This window comes from Mesoplodon bidens, assembly GCF_964165515.1.
Source record: "Mesoplodon bidens genome assembly, chromosome: 16".
NCBI classification, from domain to species: domain Eukaryota; kingdom Metazoa; phylum Chordata; class Mammalia; order Artiodactyla; family Ziphiidae; genus Mesoplodon; species Mesoplodon bidens.
The window spans coordinates 53,337,539-53,362,401 of NC_138173.1; the positions used below are offsets into that span (position 1 = coordinate 53,337,539).

At 36.7% G+C, this 24,863-nt stretch overlaps 1 protein-coding gene across 3 annotated transcripts in view; it reads right to left on the bottom strand.

The window, feature by feature from the left end:
• Positions 1-24,863, bottom strand: part of CSMD3 (CUB and Sushi multiple domains 3) — a gene marked incomplete at both ends in the record, with an annotated part of 1,095,706 nt that overhangs the window by 229,631 nt on the left and 841,212 nt on the right. For all 3 annotated transcript variants that reach the window (XM_081258479.1, XM_081258478.1, XM_081258477.1), the window contains one exon: positions 16,434-16,550. In XM_081258479.1, the coding sequence (XP_081114605.1) occupies positions 16,434-16,550 (117 nt within the window). The remainder of the gene's footprint in view (positions 1-16,433; positions 16,551-24,863) is intronic.

Consider the following 24,863-nt stretch of genomic DNA (forward strand, 5'->3'; position numbering starts at 1 on the left):
ATTTTAATTAAGCCCATTTATCCTGTTACTAGTAAACTGGGCTACCTTGAATGGGGCTTCCTACAAAAAAGCCTCTAGAATACTTACAAATTTTAGTAGAACTGGTGCTGCCCCCCAGAGACTCCTATACTGTAAAGGCTTTAGCAATCTCCTCTCATGCCTCTTGGAGTCACTGGAGCAACCATGATAGCCATAAGTTGCCCATGGACTTCTGATGCAAGAAGATCCCTCCTGAAGCCCTATGCCATATGCCATCACAGCAACAATGCTGCATACTGGGATCTTCTGGAAACAGAAGCTCTCACAGGATCTGAGACCATGGCACTCTGTATCCACATGCCCATTATGACTTGGATCATGGAGGTAGTACCCTGCAAGCTTCATATGGCCACTAAGGCCTCCTTGCTAAAATGGAAATGATACCTATATATTATAGCCAAACCTAGGCCCTCTGGAATATCCCACCTGTATGAGGGTGTAGCTTTCCCTGTCCTTAGTTCCTTGAGAGATGGCATGGTTTTGCAGGCAGTCACTACTCTTCTGAACCCCTTAGCTAACAGAGGAGCTTCTTGGGATCCTGAGTGAATAGCAAAGAAAGTTTCTACATGTTACAGACAGTATGGCCACCATCATCACACATGATTGAACTTCCTAGAGAGCTGTTGCTTTTAATACCTTAAATAAGACATCTCTGATAAAAGATGCAATGATGAGTACAACTGCCCAAACTTTGGGCAGTCAACTTTACACTGACTGCCCTTATCAACAATCAGCTCAGCCGAACATTTCTATAGACACTTGGGCCACTGCCAATTGCCTTACCATGTGGTCCAATGTTGCCCCTTATGGGGAAAAATTGGGGGGAATCTGGTCTCAGACATACCGAAAACATAAATCAATATCACATGTGTCTCTACACATACTAAAGGAACAATACAAGAGAGATCTTCAAGATGGCGGAGGAGTAAGACGTGGAGATCACCTTCCTTCCCGCAAATACATCAGAAATACAGCTACATGTGGAACAACTCCTACAGAACACCTACTGAATGCTGGCAGAAGACCTCAGACTTCCCAAAAGGCAAGAAACTCCCCACGTAACTGGGTAGGGCAAAAGAAAAAAGAAATAAACAGAGACAAAAGAACAGTGACAGGACCTGCACCTCTGGGAGGGAGCCGTGAAGGAGGAAAAGTTTCCACACACTAGGAAACCCCTTCACTGGTGGAGACAGGGGGTGGCAGGGGGAAGCTTTGTAGCCACAGAGGAGGGAGCAGCAACAGGGGTGCAGAGGGCAAAGTGGAGAGATTCCCACACAGATGATTGGTGCCGACCAGCACTCACCAGCCTGTGAGGCTTGTCTGCTAAGCCGCCGGGGCGGATGGGGGCTGGGAGCTGAGGCTCCGGCTTCGGAGGTCAGATCCCAGGGAGAGGACTGGGCTTGGCTGCGTGAACACAGCCTGAGGGGGGCTAGTGGGTCACAGCTAGCCAGGAGGGAGTCCGGGAAAAAGGCTGGAACTGCCTAAGAGGCAATAGACCATTGTTTTGGGGTGTGCAAGGAGAGGGGATTCAGAGCACCGACTAATCAAGTTCCAGATATGGGCTCAAGCCGTGGCTATCAGCAGGGACACCAGAGACGGGCATGAAATGCTAAGGCTGCTGCTGCAGCCACCAAGAAGCCTGGGTGCAAGCACAGGTCACTATCCACACCTCCCCTCCTGGAAGCCTGTGCAGCCTGACACTGCCAGGGTCCTGTGATCCAGGGACAACTTCCCCAGGAGAACACACGGCACACCTCAGGCTGTTGCAATGTTACTTTGGCCTCTGCCCCTGCAGACTCGTCCCACATTCCGTACCCTTTCCTCCCCCAGCCTGAGTGAGCCAGAGACCCCTAATCAGTGGCTACTTTAAGCCCATCCTGTCTGAATGAAGAACAGATGCCCTACACACAGAGGCAGGGCCAAATCCAAAGCTGAACCCCAAGAGCTGTGTGAACAAATAAGAGAAAGGGAAATTTCTCCCAGCAGGCTCAGGAGCAGCGGATTAAATCTCCACAATAAACCTGATGTATCCTGCATCTGTGGAATAACTGAATAGACAATGAATCACCCCCAAATTGAGGCAGTGTACTTTGGGAGCAACCACAGACTTGGTCTTTGCTTTCTGCATCTAATTTCTTTCTGGTTTTATGTTTATCTTAGTTTAGTATTTAGATTTTATTATCATTGGTAGATTTGTTTATTGATTTGGTCACTCCTTTCTTTCTTTTTTGGTTTTCCTTACTTTTTATGTTTTTTATGTTTAATATTTTAATTTTTTATTTTAATAACATTATTCTATTTTATTTATTTTTTCTTCCTTCCTTCCTCCCTCCCTCTCTCTCCCTCTCTCTCTCTCTCTCTCTCCCCCATCTCTCTCTCTCTTTCTTTCTTTCTTTCTTTTTCTTTCCTTCTTTCTTTCTTTCTCCCTTTCCCTTTTTCTCCCTTTTCTTCTGAGCCATATGGCTGACAGGGTCTTGGTGCTCCAGCCAGGTGTCAGGCCCGTGCCTCTGAGCTGGGAGAGCCAAGTTCAGGACACTGGATCACCAGAGACCTACTGGCTCCACATAATATCAAATGGTGAAAGCTCTCCCAGAGATCTCCAACTCAATGCTAAGACCCGGCTCCACTCAAAGACCAGCAAGCTACAGTGCAGGACACCCCATGCCAAACAACTAGCAAGACAGGAACACAATGCCACCCATTAGAAGAGAGGCTACCTAAAATCATAATAAGGTCACGGAAACTTCAAAACACACCATTGGAAGCAGTCCTGCCCATTAGAAAGACAAGATCCAGCCTCATCCACCAGAACACAGGCACCAGTCTCCTCCACCAGGAAGCCTACACAATCCACTGAACCAATCTTAGCTACTGGGTGCAGACACCAAAAACAACAGGAACTATGAACCTGCAACTGGCAAAAAGCAGACTCACAAAACAGTAAGTTAAGCAAAATGAGAAAACAGAGAAACACACAGCAGATGAAGCAGCAAGGTAAAAACCCACCAGACCAAACAAATGAAGAGGAAATAGGCAGTCTACCCAAAAAAGATTTCAGAGTAATGATAGTAAAGATGATCCAAAATCTTGGAAACAGAATGGAGAAAATACAAGAAACATTTAACAAGGACCCAGAAGAACTAAAGAGCAAACAAACAATGAGGAACAACACAATAAATTAAATTTAAAAAACCTCTAGAAGGAATCAATAGCAGAATAACTAAGGCAGAAGAGTGGATAAGTGACCTGGAAGATAAAATAGTGGAAATAGCAACTGCAGAGCAGAATAAAGAAAAAAAGAATGAAAAGAATTGAGGATAGTCTCAGACCTCTGGGACAACATTAAATGCACCAATCTTTGAATTATAGGGGTCCCAGAAGAAGAAGAGAAAAAGAAAGGGACAGAGAAAATATTTGAAGAGATCATAGTTGAAAACTTCCCTAATATGGGAAAGGAAATAGTCAATCAAGTCCAGGAAGCACAGAGAGTCCCATACAGGATAAATCCAAGGAGAAACATGCCAGGACACATAGTAATCAAACTATAAAAAACTAAATATAAATCAAAAATATTAAAACAAGCAAGGGAAAACAACAAAAAACATACAAGGGAATCCCCATAAGGTTAACAGCTAATCTTTCAACATAAACTCTGCAAGCCAGAAGGGAGTAGCAGGACAGTTTTAAAGTTATGAAAGGGAAAAACCTACAACCAAGATTATGCTACCCAGCAAGGATCTCATTCAGATTTGATGGAGAAATTAAAACCTTTATAGACAAGCAAAACTTAAGAGAATTCAGCACCACCAAACCAGCTTTACAACAAATGATAAAGGAACTTCTCTAGTTAGGAAAGAGAAGAGAAGGAAAACAACTACAATAACAAAACCAAAACAATTTAGGAAATGGTAATAGGAACACATATATCAATAACTACCTTAAACGTAAATGGATTAAATGCTCCCACCAAAAGACATTAACAGGCTGAATAGATACAAAAACAAGACCTGAACATATACTGTCTGCAAGAGACCCACTTCAGACCTAGGGACACATACACACTGAAAGTGAGGCGATGGAAAAAGATATTCCATGTAAATGGAAATCAAAAGAAAGCTGGAGTACCAATTTTCATATTAAACAAAATAGAAATTAAAATAAAGACTATTACAAGAGACAAAGAAGGACACTATATAATAATCAAGGGATCAATCCAAAGAAGAAGATATAACAATTATAAATATATATGCACCCAACATAGGAGCACCTCAATACATAACGTTAATGCTAACAGCCATAAAAGGGGAAATCGACAGTAACACAATCATAGTAGGGGACTGTAACATCCCACTTTCACCAATGGACAGATCATCCAAAATGAAAATAAATAGGAAACACAAGCTTTAAATGACACATTAAACAAGATGGACTTAATTGATATTTATAGGACATTCCATCCAAAAACAACAGTATACACTTTCTTGTCAAGTGCTCATGGAACATTCTGCAGGATAGATTACATCTTGGGTCACAAATCAAGCCTTGGTAAATTTAAGAAAATTGAAATTGTATCAAGTATCTTTTCTGACCACAATGCTATGAGACTAGCTATCAATTATGGGAAAAATATGTAAAAAATACAAACACATGGAGGCCAAACAATACACTACCAAATTACCAAGAGATCACTGAAGAAATCAAAGAGGAAATCAAAAAATACCTAGAAACAAGTGACAGTGAAAACACGGTGACCCAAAACCCATGGGATGCAGCACAAGCAGTTCTAAGAGGGAAGTTTATAGCAATATAATACTACCTCAAGAAACAAGAAACATCTCAAACAACCTAAACTTACACAAAAAGCAATTAAGGAAAGAAGACCAAAAACCCCACAAAGTTAGCAGAAGGAAAGAAATCATAAAGATCAGATCAGAAATAAATGAAAAAGAAATGAAGGAAACAATAGGAAAGATCAATAAAAGTAAAAGCTGGTTCTTTGAGAAGATAAACAAAATTGATAAACCATTAGCCAGACTCATCAAGAAGAAAAGGAGAAGACTCAAATCAATAGAATTAGAAATGAAAAAGGAGAAGTAAAAATTGACACTGCAGAAATACAAAGGATCACGAGAGACTACTACAAGTAATTATATGCCAAAAAATGGACAACCTGGAAGAAATGGACAAATTCTTAGAAAAGCACAACCTTCTGAGACTGAACCAGGAAGAAACAGAAAATAAAAACAGACCAATCACAAGCACTGAAATTGAGACTGTGATTAAAAATCTTCCAACTAACAAAAGCCCAGGACCAGATGGCTTCACAGGGGAATTCTATCAAACATTTAGAGAAGCACTAACACCTATCATCTCAAACTCTTCCAAAAAATTGCAGAGGAAGGAACACTTCCAAACTCATTCTATGAGGCCACCATCATTCTGATACCAAAACCAGTCAAAGATGTCACAAAGAAAGAAAACTACAGGCCAGTATCAATGATGAACATAGATGAAAAAGTCCTCAACAAAATACTAGCAAACAGAATCCAACAACACATTAAAAGGATCATACACCATGATCAAGTGGGGTTTATCCCAGGAATGCAAGGATTCTTCAATATACACAAATCAATCAATGTGATAAACCATATTAACAAATTGAAGAAGAAAAACCATATGACCATCTCAATAGAGGCAGAAAAAGCTTTTGACAAAATTCAACACCCATTTATGATAAAAACCCTCCAGAAAGTAGGCATAGAGGGAACTTACCTCAACATAATAAAGGCCATATATGACAAACCCACAGCCAACATCGTTCTCAATGGTGAAAAACTGAAACCGTTTCCTTTAATATCAGGAACAAGACAAGGATGCCCACTCTCACCACTACTATTCAACATAGTTTTGGAAGTTTTAGCCACAGCAATCAGAGAAGAAAAAGAAATAAAAGGAATCCAAATCAGAAAAGAAGAAAGAAAGCTGCGACTGTTTGCAGATGACATGATACTATACATAGAGAACCCTAAATATGCTAAAGGAAAACTCTTAGAGCTAATCAATGAATTTGGTAAAGTAGCAGGAAACAAAATTAATGCACAGAAATCTCTTGCATTCCTATACACTAATGATGAAAAATCTGAAAGAGAAATTAAGGAAACACTCTGATTTACCATTGCAACAAAAAGAGTAAGGTGCTTAGGAATAAATCAACCTAAGGAGGCAAAAGACCTGTATGCAGAAAACTATAAGACACTGGTGAAAGAAATTAAAGATGATACAAACAGCTGGAGAGATATACCATGTTCTTGGATTGGAAGAATCAACATTGTGAAAATGACTATACTACCCAAAGCAGTCTACAGATTCAATGCAATCCCTATCAAACTACCACTGGCATTTTTCACAGAACTAGAACAAAAATTTTCACAATTTGTATGGAAACACAAAAGACCCTGAATAGCCAAAGCCATCTCGAGAAAGAAAAATGCAACTGGAGGAATCAGGCTCCTTGACTTCACACTATACCACAAGCTACAATAATAAAGACCGTATGGCACTGGCACAAAAACAGAAATATAGATCAATGGAACAGGATAGAAAGCCCAGAGATAAACCCATGCACATATCGTCACCTTACTTTTGGTAAAGGAGCCAAGAATATACAATGGAGAAAAGACAGCCTCTTCAATAAGTGGTGCTGGGAAAACTGGACAGCTACTTGAAAAAGAATACAGAAAAATAAACTCAAAATGGATTAAGGAAGGACCTAATGTAAGGCCAGGCACTATCAAACTCTTAGAGGAAAACATAGGCAGAACACTCTATGACATAAATCCTTTTTGACCCACCTCCTAGAGAAATGGAAATAAAAACAAAAATAAACAAATGGGATCTAATGAAACTTAAAAGCTTTTGCACAGCAAAGGAAACCATAAACAAGACAAAAAAGACAACCCTCAGAATGGGAGAAAATATTTGCGAATGAAGCAACTGACAAAGGATTAATCTCCAAAACATACAAGCAACTCATGTAGCTCAATATCAAAAAAACAAACAACCCAATCCAAAAATGGGCAGAAGACCTAAATAGACATTTCTCCAAAGAAGATATACAGATTGCCAACAAACACATGAAAGGATGCTCAACATCATTAATCATTAGAGAAATGCAAATCAAAACTACAATGAGATATCACCTCACACTGGTCAGAATGGCCAACATCAAAAAATCTACAGACAATAAATGCTGGAGAGGGTGTGGAGAAAAGGGAACCCTCTTGCACTGTTGGTGGGAATGTAAATTGATACAGCCACTATGGAGAACAGTATGGAGTTTTCTTAAAAAACTAAAAATAGAACTACCATACGACACAGCAATCCCACTACTGGGCATATACCCTGAGAAAACCATAATTCAAGAAGAGTCATGTACCACAATGTTCATTGCAGCACTATTTAAAATAGCCAGGACATGGAAGCAACCTAAGTGTCCATCGACAGATGAATGGATAAAGAAGATGTGGCACATATATACAATGGAATATTACTCAGCCATAAAAGGAAACAAAATTGAGTTATTTGTAGTGAGGTGGATGGACCTAGAGTCTTTCATACAGAGTGAAGTAAGTCAGAAAGAGAAAAAACAAATACCATATGCTAACACATATATATGGAATCTAAAAAAAAAAAAAAGGTCATTAAGAACCTAGGGACAAGAAGGGAATAAACACGTAGACCTACTAGAGAATGGACTCGAGGACACAGGGATGGGGAAGGGTAAGCTGGGACCAAGTGAGAGAGTGGCATGGGCATATATACACTACCAAATGTAAAACTGATAGCTAGTGGGAAGCAGCCACATAGCACAGGGAGATCAGCTCTGTGCTTTTCGACCACCTAGTGGGGTGTGATATAGAGGGTGGGAGGGAGATGCAAGAGTGAGGAGATATGCAGATATATGTATATGTATAGCTGATTCACTTTGTTATAATGCAGAAACTAACACACCATTGTAAATCAATTATATTCCAATAAAGAGTTTTAAAAAAATTAAAAATTAAAAAATAAAGCCACAATAAAAGGCCTCACCAAGACAGTCCATATCCTTTCCAGAGTTCTAATCGTTATTGATAGTGATCAAGGCACTCATTTCACTTCTCACCATATTGCTGAGCTCTGGAACAAGGTAGCCAATGAATTTTCATCTCCTTTAGTAAATGGATGCAGGCCTCACAAAGTGCCATTATGGCTTTAAACAAGTTCAAATATGGCATATTTCACTCAGTCAGACACTAACAGTGAATTGTGATGAAGGTGATCATCTTTGATCTTTAACTGCTAACAAGTTTCAAGCTCTCCTCCATCCCCCAGTTTCCCTTTTGCCTGATATCTGGGGCAAGCTCACAAGAAAGCCTGTGTGCATTCTCCTTTACAACCTTTGGGAAGTTCAAACCTCATCAGCCCTGACCATCATGTGGGGGCTTTCACTCCAACACCACCCCTATAAAACCCAAAGCCAGTCAGCTTTATTTGCTCCCTTAAGCAATTTTAGATCTGCTTGGATCCAGTCTTGGTTACTGCCCTGCTCTTCTCAGAAAGCCTCATTATATGAGTAATACATCCTTTTGTACCCTCTTGGTCTTGTGTGGTATCATGAGTCTTGACATCTGAATGGGGGATCCTGTTCTATCTGGTGACCAAACATGGCTTCAAATATAATTATAGAAATAGTAACCAAAAAAATAAATAATATGATTATAAATACATATGATAATTACATTTTCCTTACCCTAAAATGTTAGGCTCAAAAAAAATAAGAGTTTCCTTTCTAACAGGCACACAATTAACAGAGTCACTTCTGCATATTGACATTAACACAATCATCAATTTTAAGAGTAAAAGAGCTCTCTTTTCTTTTCAATTGCTCTGTATCTAACAAGTGATGATAAAGAGCAAATATGAATATCAAATAAACACACATTTTGTGAACATTATTTGTCATTGTTAGATAAGTAAATTCAATATTTAGAAAAGACTAATCATTGAATTTGATGCAACTGTACTGTTAAAAAATAAAGTGTCATACACTTTAAATATAAAATATAAATAGCCTTGAATGACTGTAAGAGTTCATTCATTACTGAAAACTTCATACCAGGAAGAAACAGAATGCCAATAAAATGATTTAGTGACTTAATGAGAATATAAAAAGAATCTCAAAACAATTTGTCACTAAAATATGGGGAAAATTAATGACAATAAATTACTGAATTAAGTATAAAGACAGGTAACAAAAACATAAACTATGTAAACAATGCTGACAAAAATATGTCATTTGAAAACACCTAAATATAAGATCAGAAGGCAAATGGTCAACAACAAGGGATTAATCTCCAAAATATACAAACAGCTCATGCAGGTTCATGTCAAAAAAACAAACAACCCAATCAAAAAATGGGCATAACATCTAAAAGGACATTTCTCCAAAAAAGACATACAGATGGCCAAAAAGCACATGAAAAGATGCTCAACATCACTAATTATTAGAGAATTGCAAATCAGAACTACAATGAGGTATCACCTCACACTGGTCAGAATGGCCATCATCAAAAAAATATGCAAACAATAAATGCTGGAGAAGGTGTGGAGAAAAGGGAGCCCTTCTACACTGTTGTTGGGAAAGTAAATTGGTACAGCCACTATGGAGAACAGTATGGAGGTTCCTTAAAAATCTAAAAATAGAATGACCATATGACCCAGCAATCCCACTCCTGGGCATATATCTGGGCAAAAACATAATTCAAAAAGATACATGTACCCTAATATTCATTGCAGCACTATTTACAATAGCCAGGACGCGGAAGCAACCTAAATGTCCATCGACGGAGGAATGGATAAAGATTTGGTACATATATACAACAGACTATTACTCAGCCATGAAAAAAGAATGAAATAATGCCATTTGCAGCAACATGGATAGACCTAGAGGTTATCATTCTAAGTGAAGTAAGTCAAACAGAGAAAGACAAATATTATATGATATCACTCATATGTGGAATCTAATTTTTAAAATGATATAAATGAATTTATTTACAAAACAGAAACAGACTCACAGATTTTGAAAACAAAGTTATGGTTACCAAAGGGGAAATGTGGGGGAGGGAAAAATTAGGAGCTTGGAATTAACATATACACACTACTCATATAAAATAAATAGCCAACAAGGACCTACTGTATATCACAGGGAACTCTACTCAATATTCTGTAATAACCTATATGGGAAAAGTACCTGAAAAAGAATGAATATATATATATGTATAACTGAATCACTTTGCTGTACACCTGAAACTATCACAACATTGTAAATCAACTATATGCCAATAAAAGTTTAAAAAAAGGCAAATTGTCAAATATATGCCTGAGTTTTAAAGGAGAATATACACAGAGCAAAAGAACGGCTATCAGTTTTAACATAAAAGATGAGACTAGTCAGTTAACCTTCCATATGCAGGTCATAACTATATTGGTGCACCTTAAAAAGTCCACATATACATATATATACACACATATATACATTTATATATAGTGTGTGTGCATCTTAGTTTCAATCCATTTTGCTTTTTCCTTCTAAATTCTAAGGCGACCTAAATTTTTAAAGACTACTTTTCAGACAGTAACAGTTTACACAAAAATGTGACAGATATATTGTAAAAATAAATTGCATTTTACAATAATTATGTGATTTCTTAAGTCTATAAGATGGAAAGGAAGTACTGAATTTAATGACTATAATAAGAATTAATGAGATAGTTGTTAACAGATCAGTTTTAATATAATATTGTATGTAATAATGTAATGTAATATAATATTACAATAAAGTTTGAAATTAATTTAAAAAAAACAATAACCCTATATTGTAGGCAATGTCACAGAGAAAGATGTTTCTAGATTGACTGTAGGAAAAATACTACAGTGGGAGATAGGATAGAAAATGGTTGCAAATAAGAAACAAATATAAAATATGTGGAATTGGGAGAAATGTTTACGATGATGACAGCTAATTTAAAGATAAAACAAAACAAAAATCCTCTCCCACAGCAATACACAAAAGGTTTTAGTAACTCTATGTCCCTTGTACAGAGTAGACTAGACTGACAATAACTCTGTGATTTAGCGATTCATGACTTTGAAACCTATTCAACCAAGAGTCTACACCAAGAACAAAAGATGTGAGAGAGGGCATCTTAACTGGGAAATCTAAAAAGGAAAACCTGAAGTGGTTTTCATGCACACTTCCAAGATCCCACTGTGAAAGCTAATCTTGGCAAAGAGTAAGCTTTGTATCTTAACAAATATGCATTCATATTGGGTCTTTTAGGAGGTGAGACTATCTGGAAAGCTAAACACAAAGTTAAGTCACCACAGACTATCCTTGGATTTCCTCAATATGATTTACATGTTGGAATTCTCCAAGAAATCTGAATGTTAGTTTACATTCTACACAGTAAAGAAGGACTTACTTAAGCAAGGAAGGACTCTTCCCTAGGGTCTGCAGAGGGAGTGTCATGCTACTGATACCTTGATTTCAGGGGCCTAGCCTCCAGAGCTGTGAGAGAATAAATCTCTGTTGTTTTAAGCCACTAAATTTGTAGTACTTTTTTATGGCAACCCTAGGACACTAATATATTTCTTTTACAGATACTCCCCATAATGTAAAGAGTGGGTGATAGAAGGGGAAAAGGGGAGGGAGATCAGAAAGTGGTGATAATTTCACAAGGCAATATTCCATGTGAAACTAATGTAGGTACGATACTAATTAGGAATCATTTCTCCTGAATTATAGTTTAAAGAGGACCTCCAGGTTTTTAAAATCCCATCTCCTTACATTGCTTCAAGGATCTTGCTTTACTAACTGGTCCATCTAAAATCTTCAATTTTGCCCCCCCCACTATTGTTCTCTTGAGCTTTAAAATTAAAACTCCATTATCTTCTACCCCAAGAGAAAACAGACAAAAACAAACATTAGCCTCTGACTAGTATACTACTTTAGCTATCACCCTAACTCTTTCTGTTTTATCTCAGCCAAAATTATTGAAATAGAGGTTCACAACATTTTTCCCAATTTTACTAACCACCCCCTCCCTGCAATATGATTTTGCCCCCTACACTATAGGTATAAATACACAATATTAATAAAAATATTTTCCCTCTAACAATGTCAACAGTTTTCTTATATTCTAAAGCATCTTACCTATACCAAATTCAAAATAATAAAATTGTCTGCCATGTTTTTGGCACTTAAAATTAATGAATGAAGAACTTTAGTAACCAAACCATAAGGGGAAACAACTTATAATTTAAAATTGAAAGATGAAGGAAAATTAAAACTTATTTTATTAATAGATAAAGTAGGGCATTTTTGTTTTTGGCCACACCGTGTGGCACGTGGGATCTTAGTTCCCCAACCAGGGATCAAACCCATGCCCCCTGCAGTGGAAGTGCAAAGTCTTAACCACTGGACTGCCAGGGAAGTCCCAAGTGGGGTATTTTTTTTTTTTTTTTTTTTTGCGGTAGGCGGGCCCCTCACTGCTGTGGCCTCTCCCCTTGCAGAGCACAGGCTCCGGACGCGCAGGCTCAGCAGCCATGGCTCACGGGCCCAGCCGCTCCGCGGCACGTGGGATCCTCCCAGACCGGGGCACGAACCCGTGTCCCCTGCATCGGCAGGCGGACTCTCAACCACTGCGCCACCAGGGAAGCCCCCAAGTGGGGTATTTTTAAACCAAAAAAATCCAAGTGAAATAGTTTAATTGTTAGAAGAAAGACAGCAAAATATCAATAACTGATCCATAATTGTTATTTTTCTAAGTATTTAAAACAACTTGAATCCTTCAGAATGAGTATTACCAAAGTAACCCTAATAGCTGAAGTTGAAATGAAATCCAATGATGCTGATGAAAGTGTTATGAATTGATGATTCTCTTATCTAGAAAAACTGAAAGATAGGAATTCACCATCAAAATAGTATTCACTAAATCAACTAGTAGAGTCATGTTATGTGCACATTTAATTGATATGAATTCAAATCTACACTGGGCAAAAATAAATAAATGAAAGTAATTTGGTACTAAGTGAACTGTAAGAAACCAAACTAGCTCATCTGGTATTATCTGAACAAACTGTTATCTTTCTAACACTGGAGGAAAAATGTCCTGTTAGAATTATTGAAATAATTTGGCTTACAAAAAACCACGTAGATGATCTTCTATGGTTGATTTAAGGTATTTCATGGGTAATATTGATTATATGTGATTTTCTCCTTACATAATGACTTTAGAACCTTAACCCTTGTAAAAAAACTGCAATCCCAATATACGAACTGAGTGTATTGACAGATCTTATGCTAAATGATTTTAAGAATTATATTCTAAGAGTGTCAGCATATAAAATATATGGAAGAAGAAATGATTATAATTTGTGATAAATGACAAGAAAAGGGAAAAAGTGAGAAGTGATGTGCTATGAAGTGATACCAAAAAGTCATAAAACATAATTCAAAGTGGCAACAGAGGGAAATTATGGCAAAGAGAGAATGAGCGGAAGAAGAAGCAAAATAGAAATTTGATCTGCAGAGATCCAGTAACTGTTGCTTGATTATCTCACATTAAAGAGGTAAAGGTAGGGACAGGAAGAAATCTATAATGATCAGTAGTTTTTAATTCCTCTACTCTGTTCCCAGAAAATTTTAAGTGATCAATAGGTGGTTGGATAGTCACTAGAGATATAAAGCACAAAATATTTGTTTTCATGCTTTAATTACATAATAGAAATGTTTTATTTTTAGCCAGACTACTCTTAAGACCCTAGGGCAATCCAGGTCATTTTATTTCATCTTTTGGGGGCGATGGGAGTGCCTATGAATGTGAACATAAAAAAAGTGTGTCTGGGCTTCCGTGGTTGAAAGTCCTCCTGCCCATTCAGGGGGTGCGGGTTCGTGCCCCGGTCCGGGAAGATCCCACATGCCGCGGAGCAGCTGGGCCCGTGAGCCATGGTCACTGAGCCTGCGCGTCCGGAGCCTGTGCTCCACAACTGGGAGAGGCCACAACAGTGAGAGGCCCACGTACCGCAAAAAAAAAAAAAAAAAAAAGTGTGTCTGTATGTGAACTCGTGTATGACTTACTATATGTTATTATACCAATCACTTATGTATTTTTTATTTAATTATAAAATAACTCTAAGAAATAGACATTTACCACCTCTATTTCAGAGATAAGAAAAGACTCAGGCAGATGATGTAATCACTCCAATGAAAAAGAGTAAATTGAGCTGTGTTCTGAATCCAGAAATCTGACTCCAAAGCTTGCATTCTTAAACCCAATAGTATGGACTATGTAAGATATCATATATACACATATATATATATTTTTTTCTCGTTTATTACTAACAACAGCTCTGCTCCATAGACATAATGATCCCTGCTTTACAAATAAAGAAACTGAGTCTCAAAAAAGATTATGTAACTTATCCAAAGATATATAGCTAAGGTGTGACAAGCTGAAATTAGAATTCAGTCAGACTCTATGAGTAGTTTGAAATAAAGAATGATGCAACATTTATAAAAACAAAATCAGTTTCCTTACTAATAAATCAAAGTGCATTTGATTTTACCCACAGATAATCCAAAAGGACTTGTTTAAAAAAAATTAGTGTTAGAAACCACCAATTATTAGTTGCATTATTTCATATTAAGATAATTAAATTTAACTTATATTAACTCTGCTAAAATAAAGATTCCATTCATTAGGAATCTATTAATTTAATTTTATTTTAATCAGTACTTTTTCTTCTCTTTTTGAACATACATGCATACATGCATAGGGTATGGTAAAATACCTCCAGGTGACCAAATGTTTATGTGTCAGAAAAGGAAATGCCTGATTTTCTTCCTTTTCATTCCTTTGATTGCATGACATCCCAAGAACAGAGTATAAAAGAACAAATTAATGGTTTCCAAAGAGGACTCAGATAGCCATGCAGTCTTCTGGACTAGCATTGCTAGGATTCTGTCATCAACATGTAATATTTTTGGCATCTGGGGCCTATAAACCCCTCTAGCAAGGGACGGACTCTCTTGGGCACAAAAGACAATAAAATAAAATAAAATAAACACGATTAAGTGGATGACGTCTTTCCTTCTAAACCATTGTTCTCTTCACAATTAAAGAACTCAACTCTGATTTAACCGATCAATATGCTAAGAAGAAGAAATAGTTCGGAGAAAAGAAATAGACACCTTGCTAATGCTAACATCATCAATTCTATTTTAAGGTTAAAATAAAAGGTTTAGTACTTCCCTTCTGATGACAATGTTCTTTTAAGTAAGTTGAGGATCTTGGACTTGTTTCAGAACAGAGAAAAGGAGGGCATATAGAGCATATATAGGTATTATCTCATTATAAGAAATTGGACTGGAAGCATCAGCTTATTTTCTATATCAGCAGAAACATTAAGTCAATATGTGATCCAAAAATCTTGATATGATCAAATCTATGTCCTTCTGCTATAATACTTTGTCATCCTGACTCAGACATTCATTTCACAGCAAATCCTTTACCATGTAACACAATGCTGTAAATCTAAATTCTAGAAGTCTAAACTTTCAGCCTCTCTCCAACAGTTTACTGCTCACTAAATTTCCTTTGCCTATCCAGCTGGATAGAGTTAAACCTGGGTTAGATTCAGCTGGATTTCAGATCCAAAACCTTTAGAAGCCAGGTAAGTGACTTCTAAGACTTGTGATCAGGGAGATGTGAAGGCAGCAAAGGACACATTGTCTTCTCAGTGCCAATGCAGAACAGATTGTCAGGTTGACAAGATGAGCTGAAATGTCCTTTTCTGTCTTTTTATATTCCTTGCTGTCCCAGAAACTAGGTGCCTAAAACCAAAATCTTTTCTTTCTGGAAATGTGTTAATAAAGTATAAAACTGATATGATTGTTTTGTACATATTATTGTCATTATTATAAAGTTCTATATTTGATGTTATGCATATTTTGCAGAGCAGACTTTGCTTTATGCTCTGGTAATTTCCCATTTTAAGAAATTCCAATATGAAGGCACTTGCAAGGTTACTGGATGTACTTATTTTTAAAAATTAAAAACAATCCTGTTTTCATTTTTATATTGTTGTTCACCTGTGCACTTGAATATAAATTCAAAATGAGTAAAATAACCTTAAAATTTTATTATTACAAAGCTACTATCTAAAAAAAATTGTAAAGTACTTTATGAATAGTAAATATTTTCATTAAAAAACAACTAACATTTTGATAGCATATAGTGAAAATAAAGCATGTCTGGAATGATACTCTATACGATGAGATGTATCTTACTTACCAAACTCCTTGGGAACTGCTATAGAGTAAACACAATTATGTCCCACACTGTAATTTTTTGGATAGTTTGGTGATAGAACAGTGCCTTCTGAACCTGTTGAACGACTTCCACAAGGTGCTGGAAATAAAAAAAATGTTTAAAAAATATTATTTTTAGAAAAACATTAAAAAATTCATACTATGACTATTTTCATGCTATAAAAATTATGGCTACTGTATTTTAAGGAATATCATTTATTTCCATCTTTTAGCAAGGTTCCCACTGTCAAATATTTTAAAAATCAAAAATTGTGCACATGCAATAGAAAGCTTCTTTTTAAGTGTTCAGATTTACTCTTCTCAAAAACAAAGTAATATAATAATGTTGCAATGGTGCTATCTATCTCTAAAGGTAATAATGGTGGCCTACTTTCATTTATGATAAAAGTATAAAGATAATCATCCTTTTTATAATGATGAGAAATTACACATGCAGTGGGAAATTGTTTTACTCACCACCGGGCTTTGAAACTCTACTCAAAATCAACCTTGATTATGCTACCACCAACTGAGGTACTTCTATACACAGGACAGGGATGGCTGTACAAACACATTCATCCACTCATCTAAGTAAAATATTCTCTCACCAATCTCTATCTGCTTATGGTTTACATTTAAATCAGAAGAGTTACTGATGGTGCATAGAGAGAGACATTATTGCTACCTCAGCCCCAAATGTGCTACGTTCCTAAAAAAGAAGAGGGTGAAACCAATGTTTCTGGAAAATTTGTAGATAGTTGTTCTGTTTTTCACAAGATAGGTGGATGCTTTGGAATTTGTAGCTCTGGAACACAGAGAAAGATCTGGGCTACTAAAGGAGTTATAAGTATCAAAAGCAAAAGATGATAGTTGATATTATTTAAATGAATGAGATCTCCCAGAAAAGTACGTGGAATGAGAAAAGATGGCCAAAGAGGAGGTCAGAGAATGCCAAGGTAGAATTAGTGAGAGTGTGGCTACAAAGAATTTAGTCTCTTGGGAGCCAATGGGGAGGAAAGTTTCAATTAAAAGAAAGTGTTCAAAACCATCGTGTTGCAAAGTGGTAATAAATGAAAAAGGAATCTGAGGTGGCTTGGTGGTCTAGAGGATTAGGTAGCAGGGAGCTACTTCTCTATGCCTCTGGTCTCCTCCAGAGAGGCCAGTTTGCCTAGGCTTGCTGGCCTGCTGGCTCCACCCCTTACCCCATGGAGATGGAATGATGGATGAGCCCAGGACAGAGACTTTACTTCTCGTTGGGATCCATCCTACCTGTAAAGCAGCTTGCTGGTCTCCTCTACAGCCTATTTAAGGGTGAATCTGTTGAGGGGGTGGCTGTGGTTGTTGGGCGAGACATGCAGCTGCATAGGAAGCCCATTGTTACCGCTCCTCAGCTTTATCAATATTAAAGCTGATGGCCTGCCTTCCTTCAGCTTATCACTTAATTCGCCTTGAATTTGTGTAGGGAGGAGTCCCTTCAAACACCAGAAAGGAACTTTTTGGTATTATTGATACAGTAGTTTTAACCAGACCCGCTTTCTGCAAATTACAGCCAGCAAACCAAATCCAGCCTGTACCAAAGGAAGTTTTCACCTTTTTAAAGAGTTTAAAACAAACAAACAAAAAATAAATCAGAATACATCACAGAGACATATGTGGTCAGCAAAGCCCAAAATATCATCTGGCTCTGTACAGAAAAAGTTGCTAACCCTTGAACTAGAGTAGAGAGGGGTAGCTAGATTGTAGTTGGATGAAAAATAAGTGGTTTATAAAAAGATACAAAAGCAATCAGAATCTTAACCATAAACAGAAGGAGAATGTAGGGAGTAGTTGGGGGAAGATGCAAAGCTGAATGAGTTTTTGTTATTGTTGTTTTGTTTAACAGGGAGGACCGAGTCATTAAAGAGGGAAAATCTGGAGCACTGACTTAGAGGCTTGGGAAAGATCAAAAACTAAACTGGAGTGATTACGTTTAGAAAGCATTAATGACAGTCCTCTGTGACTTGAGAAAAAGAGCTGAAGAAGACTGAAAATACATAGGTTTAGGCTTTATGCTGGGAATTTATTGGAGTTAATGCCTGATTTTCCTTTTAAAGAGAGCTGAATGCAGTGGTGTGTTAGGTGGCTTGAGAAGAGTCATGACAGTTTGAAAAGTTCAAAACGTTTGATGGATTTCTGGCCAAAGCTTAAAGATACAGCAATATATTTAAAACACACACATACAAAGCAAACAGTGAGTTGTACTGAGTTGGGTGGCTAATGAATGTTCTACCTTTTTTCCTTTTAATGTTCTATAAAATGGTAATAAATAGTTAGAATTAAACATAGTAAAATTAGAACTCCCGAGAACACCAAGTTGACAATGATGATAATAACCAAAGAAGCACTGCTCTCATCGCTCATTATTGTTTGAGATTAGTCAGGTGTATTCTTATTTCAGCACTGATAACTTTATTCAACTGATAATAGTACTGATGAGAGAATCACTCAAGAATAAGCAGCATGTTTTATGTTAATTTTCTTTCTGATTTTAAAGTGCTCCAAAATGACAATACTTTGAATGTACGTGACAAAAGCTCTTACTTTATATTTTGAAAGAATGAATAGAAATGAGAGCTTCTGACTCAAGTTCAGCTTTGTGACTTAGTTATGAACATTCTGCCATTCTACATTACTATGCATCTGGTAGCCTCAATATGTTTTGAATATTTTGTTTTGCATAATGGACTTTTGGGACAGCTCTTGTTAAAAATCTCATTTAAAAATATGAAGTTTTTTAACCACTAATGAATATATACAAGGTTGTAGTATAATCATAGCTCTTTATGGTAACTAATATTATGTTAGTTTTTGTTATTTGTACTGGTAGCAATAATTTTACATTTTTTCTGGTCAGTGCTTACAGCATGGCCTAATTTATAGTCAATTATGTTGCATATTGTGGTGACTGACAATATTTTATGCAGTATGTAAATAAGGGAAAATTCACTGTGTTGTGAGGTACAGATATATTGTAATCTGTTTTATGTTTATAAAAATCTAAATGGAATAATGACTAAGCCAGGCCAGCTTTACTAATTCTTGTAATGTTGGTTCCTGGAAGCTTTCTGTATTCTTTCTCCCTGCTTTAATTTCATTTTATTGGCTAGTACAGAAAAGGTCAGCCGTTATCTTTCTGGCTCTATTAACAATCAGTAGAAGATAAAAGCAAGACAGGACTTTTAATTCTATGCTTATTTTTGCCATTTGACTATACCTGTGGGCCTTTTGTCAAACTGGCTATGTTTTTCTAAACAGCCTATATCCATTGTAATGCAAAGAACTCACCTGTTCTTGATTATAACTTATGTGATACATATGATTACTCTTAAATCTCTATTTTAATAGCATTTTTGTAGAACACATGTATTATGAGAAGAAATGTTTCTGTGATTAAATAAGTTTAGGAAATACATGGGTAAAATAAATAGGCTTCTATGCTATGAGACTTAACTGAGACTTTAGTAAGGTTTGGGGAATATCATACTTGTTCTTACAAACTTATTTGATCATGGAGGCTCTCTTTCATCTCACAGGACCAATGTTCCTCAGAACATACTTTTTGAAATGCCAAACTGCTAATTCTAAAATGTGCTATCGCTTTGACAATAAGTCTAACATTTATATTGTTTGCTGTAATTATGATTTCACAGCACTAAAGAATTGTGTTTTATGTATACATATAAAACCTAAGTGGGTTTTTTGTTTTGTTTTTTTGTGGTACGCGGGCCTTTCTCACCGTTGTGGCCTCTCCCGTTGCGGAGCACAGCCTCCGGACACGCAGGCTCAGCGGCCATGGCTCACGGGCCCAGCCGCTCCGTGGCATGTGGGATCTTCCCGAACTGGGGCACGAACCCGTGTCCCCTGCATCGGCAGGCAGACTCTCAACCACTGCGCCACCAGGGAAGCCCAAAACCTAAGTATTTTAAACACTTAAAATGTCAAACTTAGCCTAATATAAAATGCCATTATTCTATTTTGTAACAATTTTTTATTGAGGTATAGTGAATTTACAGTGTTGTGTTAGTTTCAGACATAGACAAAGTGATTCACACACACACACACACACACACACACACACACATATATATATTTTTCCCCTGACTCTTAGAGTTCAATATATCACTGATTTGTTGCTCGTACTCTCCTGTAGCTTTTCAGCCTCTCTCTCTCCTCTGCCACTGTAAGTGCTGCAAACCGGACTCCCAACAGTTTCCATATGGGCTCTTTCAACAGACTCCCAGTTCCACTCATCCCCACAAGTTCTTACCACAGCTAATGATTTTTCTAACACATAATAAGTCTTATAATGTTTCTTTTCTCTTCCTAGAACAGTTCTGACACACAGTATGTTCTCCATAAAGGTCTGTTGGAAGATTAAATGAACTACACTTGCCAAGACTATGCTACTATAAAATGGCGTTCCACAGTCAGCACATAATACAAACATTTCACTTGGTTGAAATTACCCCATAAATTGACTTGAATCCAAGACAATCAAGATATACCCTCTCCTGCTTCTGCCGCTCCTGGTGCTGCTTGTGTGCTCGTTCCTTTCGGACCTGGTACCTCTTTTGTGAAGTGGCAGCTGAAGAGACTCCGGCGCTCACCATGGCCAACGAAAAGCCCACGGAAGGAGTCAAGACTGAGAACAACGATCATATTAATTTGAAGGTGGAGGGGCAGGATGGTTCTGTGGTGCAGTTTAAGAGTAAGAGGCATATGCCACTTAGTAAACTAATGAAAGCCTCCTGTGAACACAGGGTTTGTCAATGAGGCAGATCAAATTCTGATTTGATGGGCAGCCAATCAGTGAAACAGACACATCTGCAGAGGTGCCCAAGGTTGTTTTATATTCAAAATTACCAGTTTTTAGAAAGAATTTTTCATGGTTGGAAATGGAGGATGAAGATACAATTGATGTGTTCTGGCAGCAGACAGGAGGTGCCTACTAAAAAGTGAACCTGCTACTTTACTCCAGAATTCTGTTCCTCCAGACCAAGAAGACATTCTAAATTAGAAAACCACAATTAGGTTCCACCACATCCTGACCATTACAGTACAGTTTTCTCTACTCTTTCATTTTCTCCACCCCCATTCCTTTATTGTACCTAAAATAACTGATATATGTGTACAAGCATATTGCATTTTTTTAAACTAAATGGCCAATGGTATGCTTTGATTGACATCAAATGGAGTTGGGATGGAGAAAAATACTGGTTCTGTGAAAATACCCCCTTTTCTCCATCAGTGGCATGCTCATTCAGTTCTTATCTTTATATTCCAGTAAGTTATTTTGCTCTCACTGTTTTTTTTTTTTTTAAAGAACAACATAAAAATCCTTGCATACCTTGCCTGATTGGAGAATTTTAATGTTTTTCACTTATTTGTCTTTAAGTAAGGATAAGTTACTCTAAAATAAATAAATCCTAGATAGTTTTCCCTTCAAGTCAAGCGTCTTGCTGTTTAAATAAACTTCCTGTTTAAAATGGGGAAAAAAAAAAAGATATACCCTCCCAATAAATCCATGTAAGCCTATTTTATTTTTTTTCTTTCTGGGATTGAAATCTTTGCTGTTTCTCTGATTACCAGGAATCACTGTTGCTTTATATTTAGAGACACTATTTTGTGTAAGATATGTATCTTTAAACATTAGAAATATATTTAATCATAAGATTTTTACAATCTGAGAGCCAGTCACATGGACACTGAGTTCCACTGAGGGAATGGCAAACTCATACCTACCATTTCACAGTAGCAAATCCTTGCTAACATTTTTTTTTTTTAAGATGTTGGGGGGTAGGAGTTAATTAATTAATTAATTAATTAATTATTCCTGTGTTGGGTCTCCATTTCTGTGCAAGGACTTTCTCTAGTTGTGGTAAGCGGGGGGCCACTCTTCATTGTGGTGCGTGTGCCTCTCACAATCGCGGCCTCTCCCCTTGAGGAGCACAGGCTCCAGACGCGCAGGCTCAGTAGCTGTGGCTCACGGGCCTAGTTGCTCCGCGGCATGTGGGATCCTCCCAGACCAGGGCTCGAACCCGTGTCCCCTGCATTAGCAGGCAGACTCTCAACGACTGCGCCACCAGGGAAGCCCCTTGCTAACATTTTATCAGTCTGTAACATACCCTCATTGAGGGAGCAAAATCACCCACGCAGTTTAATTTTGTATTATTTTCCTTGTTCCCTCTTTTCCTGTTTTTTTTTTTTTTTTTAAATCCTCTTTTGGATGAATTTGTATGGTTTGATTTGTACAAGTAAAATATGCCCATGCTGGAACTATACTGTATATACTTGTGTTACTCCTGAACTATGATGTGGTGATACAACAGACAGATGTGGTTATCTCTAGGAAAATCAGAAGATGAGACTGAAATTAAATGTTAAGGCTGCTAGTGCAATAAAAAGGACTTCCCACCTATGGTTTGATCATGTGTGTGGGATGGAGGAAGAGGACTGAAGAAGAAGAGCTGAGATACCTTCCCACTGAAGGTAGGAAGAACAGAAGAATCTCAAATCACTTACATGGAAGAGGTACTTCTTAAATGTCCAGAGACTTTATATTATGTACACTGCAGCCTTAAGATACTCACAACTTCAAATCTCCCTTTTCACTTGTGTAATGTATAATTTATTATCAAATATACTCTATAATGAAAATTATTATATAATGTATAAATTTTTCTCTGAAAGCAAATTAGGTACTTTCAAAAGTGATGAATTCTTGCAGGTCACAAAAGAGCAATATGGTATATTAAATAGATAATTTACTAGATGTCACCTGTGACTCCTTCAGGTTGAAAGAATTGCTGTACTTTACAAAACTGCTGGTCCACTTCTAGTAAATTACCTATGCTCTGATATAGTCCAATTGAATATCACAAATCATAAATCCTGGTATAGAATGTGTCTGAAAGCTGTATCTCTCATGGAGTCTTTTTTTTTTTTAAGAGGACTTTCATAACCCTCTGTGATATGAATTTGTAATACAGACAGCTGTTATTCTCAGTATTGACTTTAAGATTAGAATTATTACTGCTTTTTTCTCTCCTTTGTTCAAAACCTTCATCTTAGCAAAAATACCTAACTATTCAGCCATTCATTTCATGTGCCTCTTCATGTTTCCTATATAAGTAAACACACTTCATTTTGTATATCTGCCTTAGATAATAAACCTCACATAAGGCTATTTTATCACAATGGTAATAAATATTACTTTAAATTATAAACTATTACTCTAAGTCACATTTATTTTACTCTTCATTTTCCTCTGCACTATCTTTGATACATTCAAATTATGTATCTGGAAAACTAAGGATAATATTGCTAAGGATAATAAGCAATAATAATATTACTAAAAATAGTAATAAAAATATTGCTAAGGATAAATAAAAAATACTGCTAAGGATAATAATAATAATAATAATAATAATAATAATAATAAATAGTTTTCTATTGTTTCATCTGTTCACTGAAAAGAAAATGAGCAAAAATCAGTCTTCATAACTTGTGAATTAATTTTGTGTTCTAATTCCGCACTCCTGTTTAACACACACAAAAAAATCCATCTTAACGTTATAATCAGTGGTTTATAAACCATTTTAATGACTCAGTAAGTCAACTTAGTACAATATGAGCTTCTATATCTTGTCACCTTACCTCACTAATTGCCTAGACTCATTCATCTGCTTTTGCTGGCTAGGATAACATTCCCTTCACCCTTCAGTGCTCTATGAGCTGTGTTCTCCATCACAGAGTACGTTCTTTGAAAAAGAAGAGTTCATTCTGTGACAAACGTCTATGAATAGATATGTTCCTTTGATAGATCTCCCATGTTACCATATACAAATTCTACTAAAACTAATGGTCTCATGGGTGTTGGTAGTTTATCTATGATACCTACGTCACTAATTTTTAACCTCATTTTCATGATTGAGATAAAATTTACATACCATAAAATTCACCCTTTTGAAGTGTACAATTGAGTATCTTTTTAGCATATTCACAAAGTTGTGTAACCAACCCCACTATCTAATGTGAGAATATTTTTGTCATCCCCAAAGAATTCCTATACTAATTAGCAGTCACTTCCCATACGCTCCACTCCCAAGACCCTAGAAATCACTAATCAATAATTTGTAGGAAACTGTGTATGGGAAGGCAAGTTCTTAAAATGATTTTAATCAAATTATTAGTGCATTTTTAAAACTACAATCCCTTTTCATTGTTTACTTTATTTCTCTGTCATTGATTGTTAGTGATAACTGTCTTTTATTATTAAAAAATTACTTAAGACAGCTAACATATTAGTATAAAGTAAGTTTAGAGAGAAAAAAAGAAACCTGTAACAATTTTTTAACTCCTACCTGATCTTCTC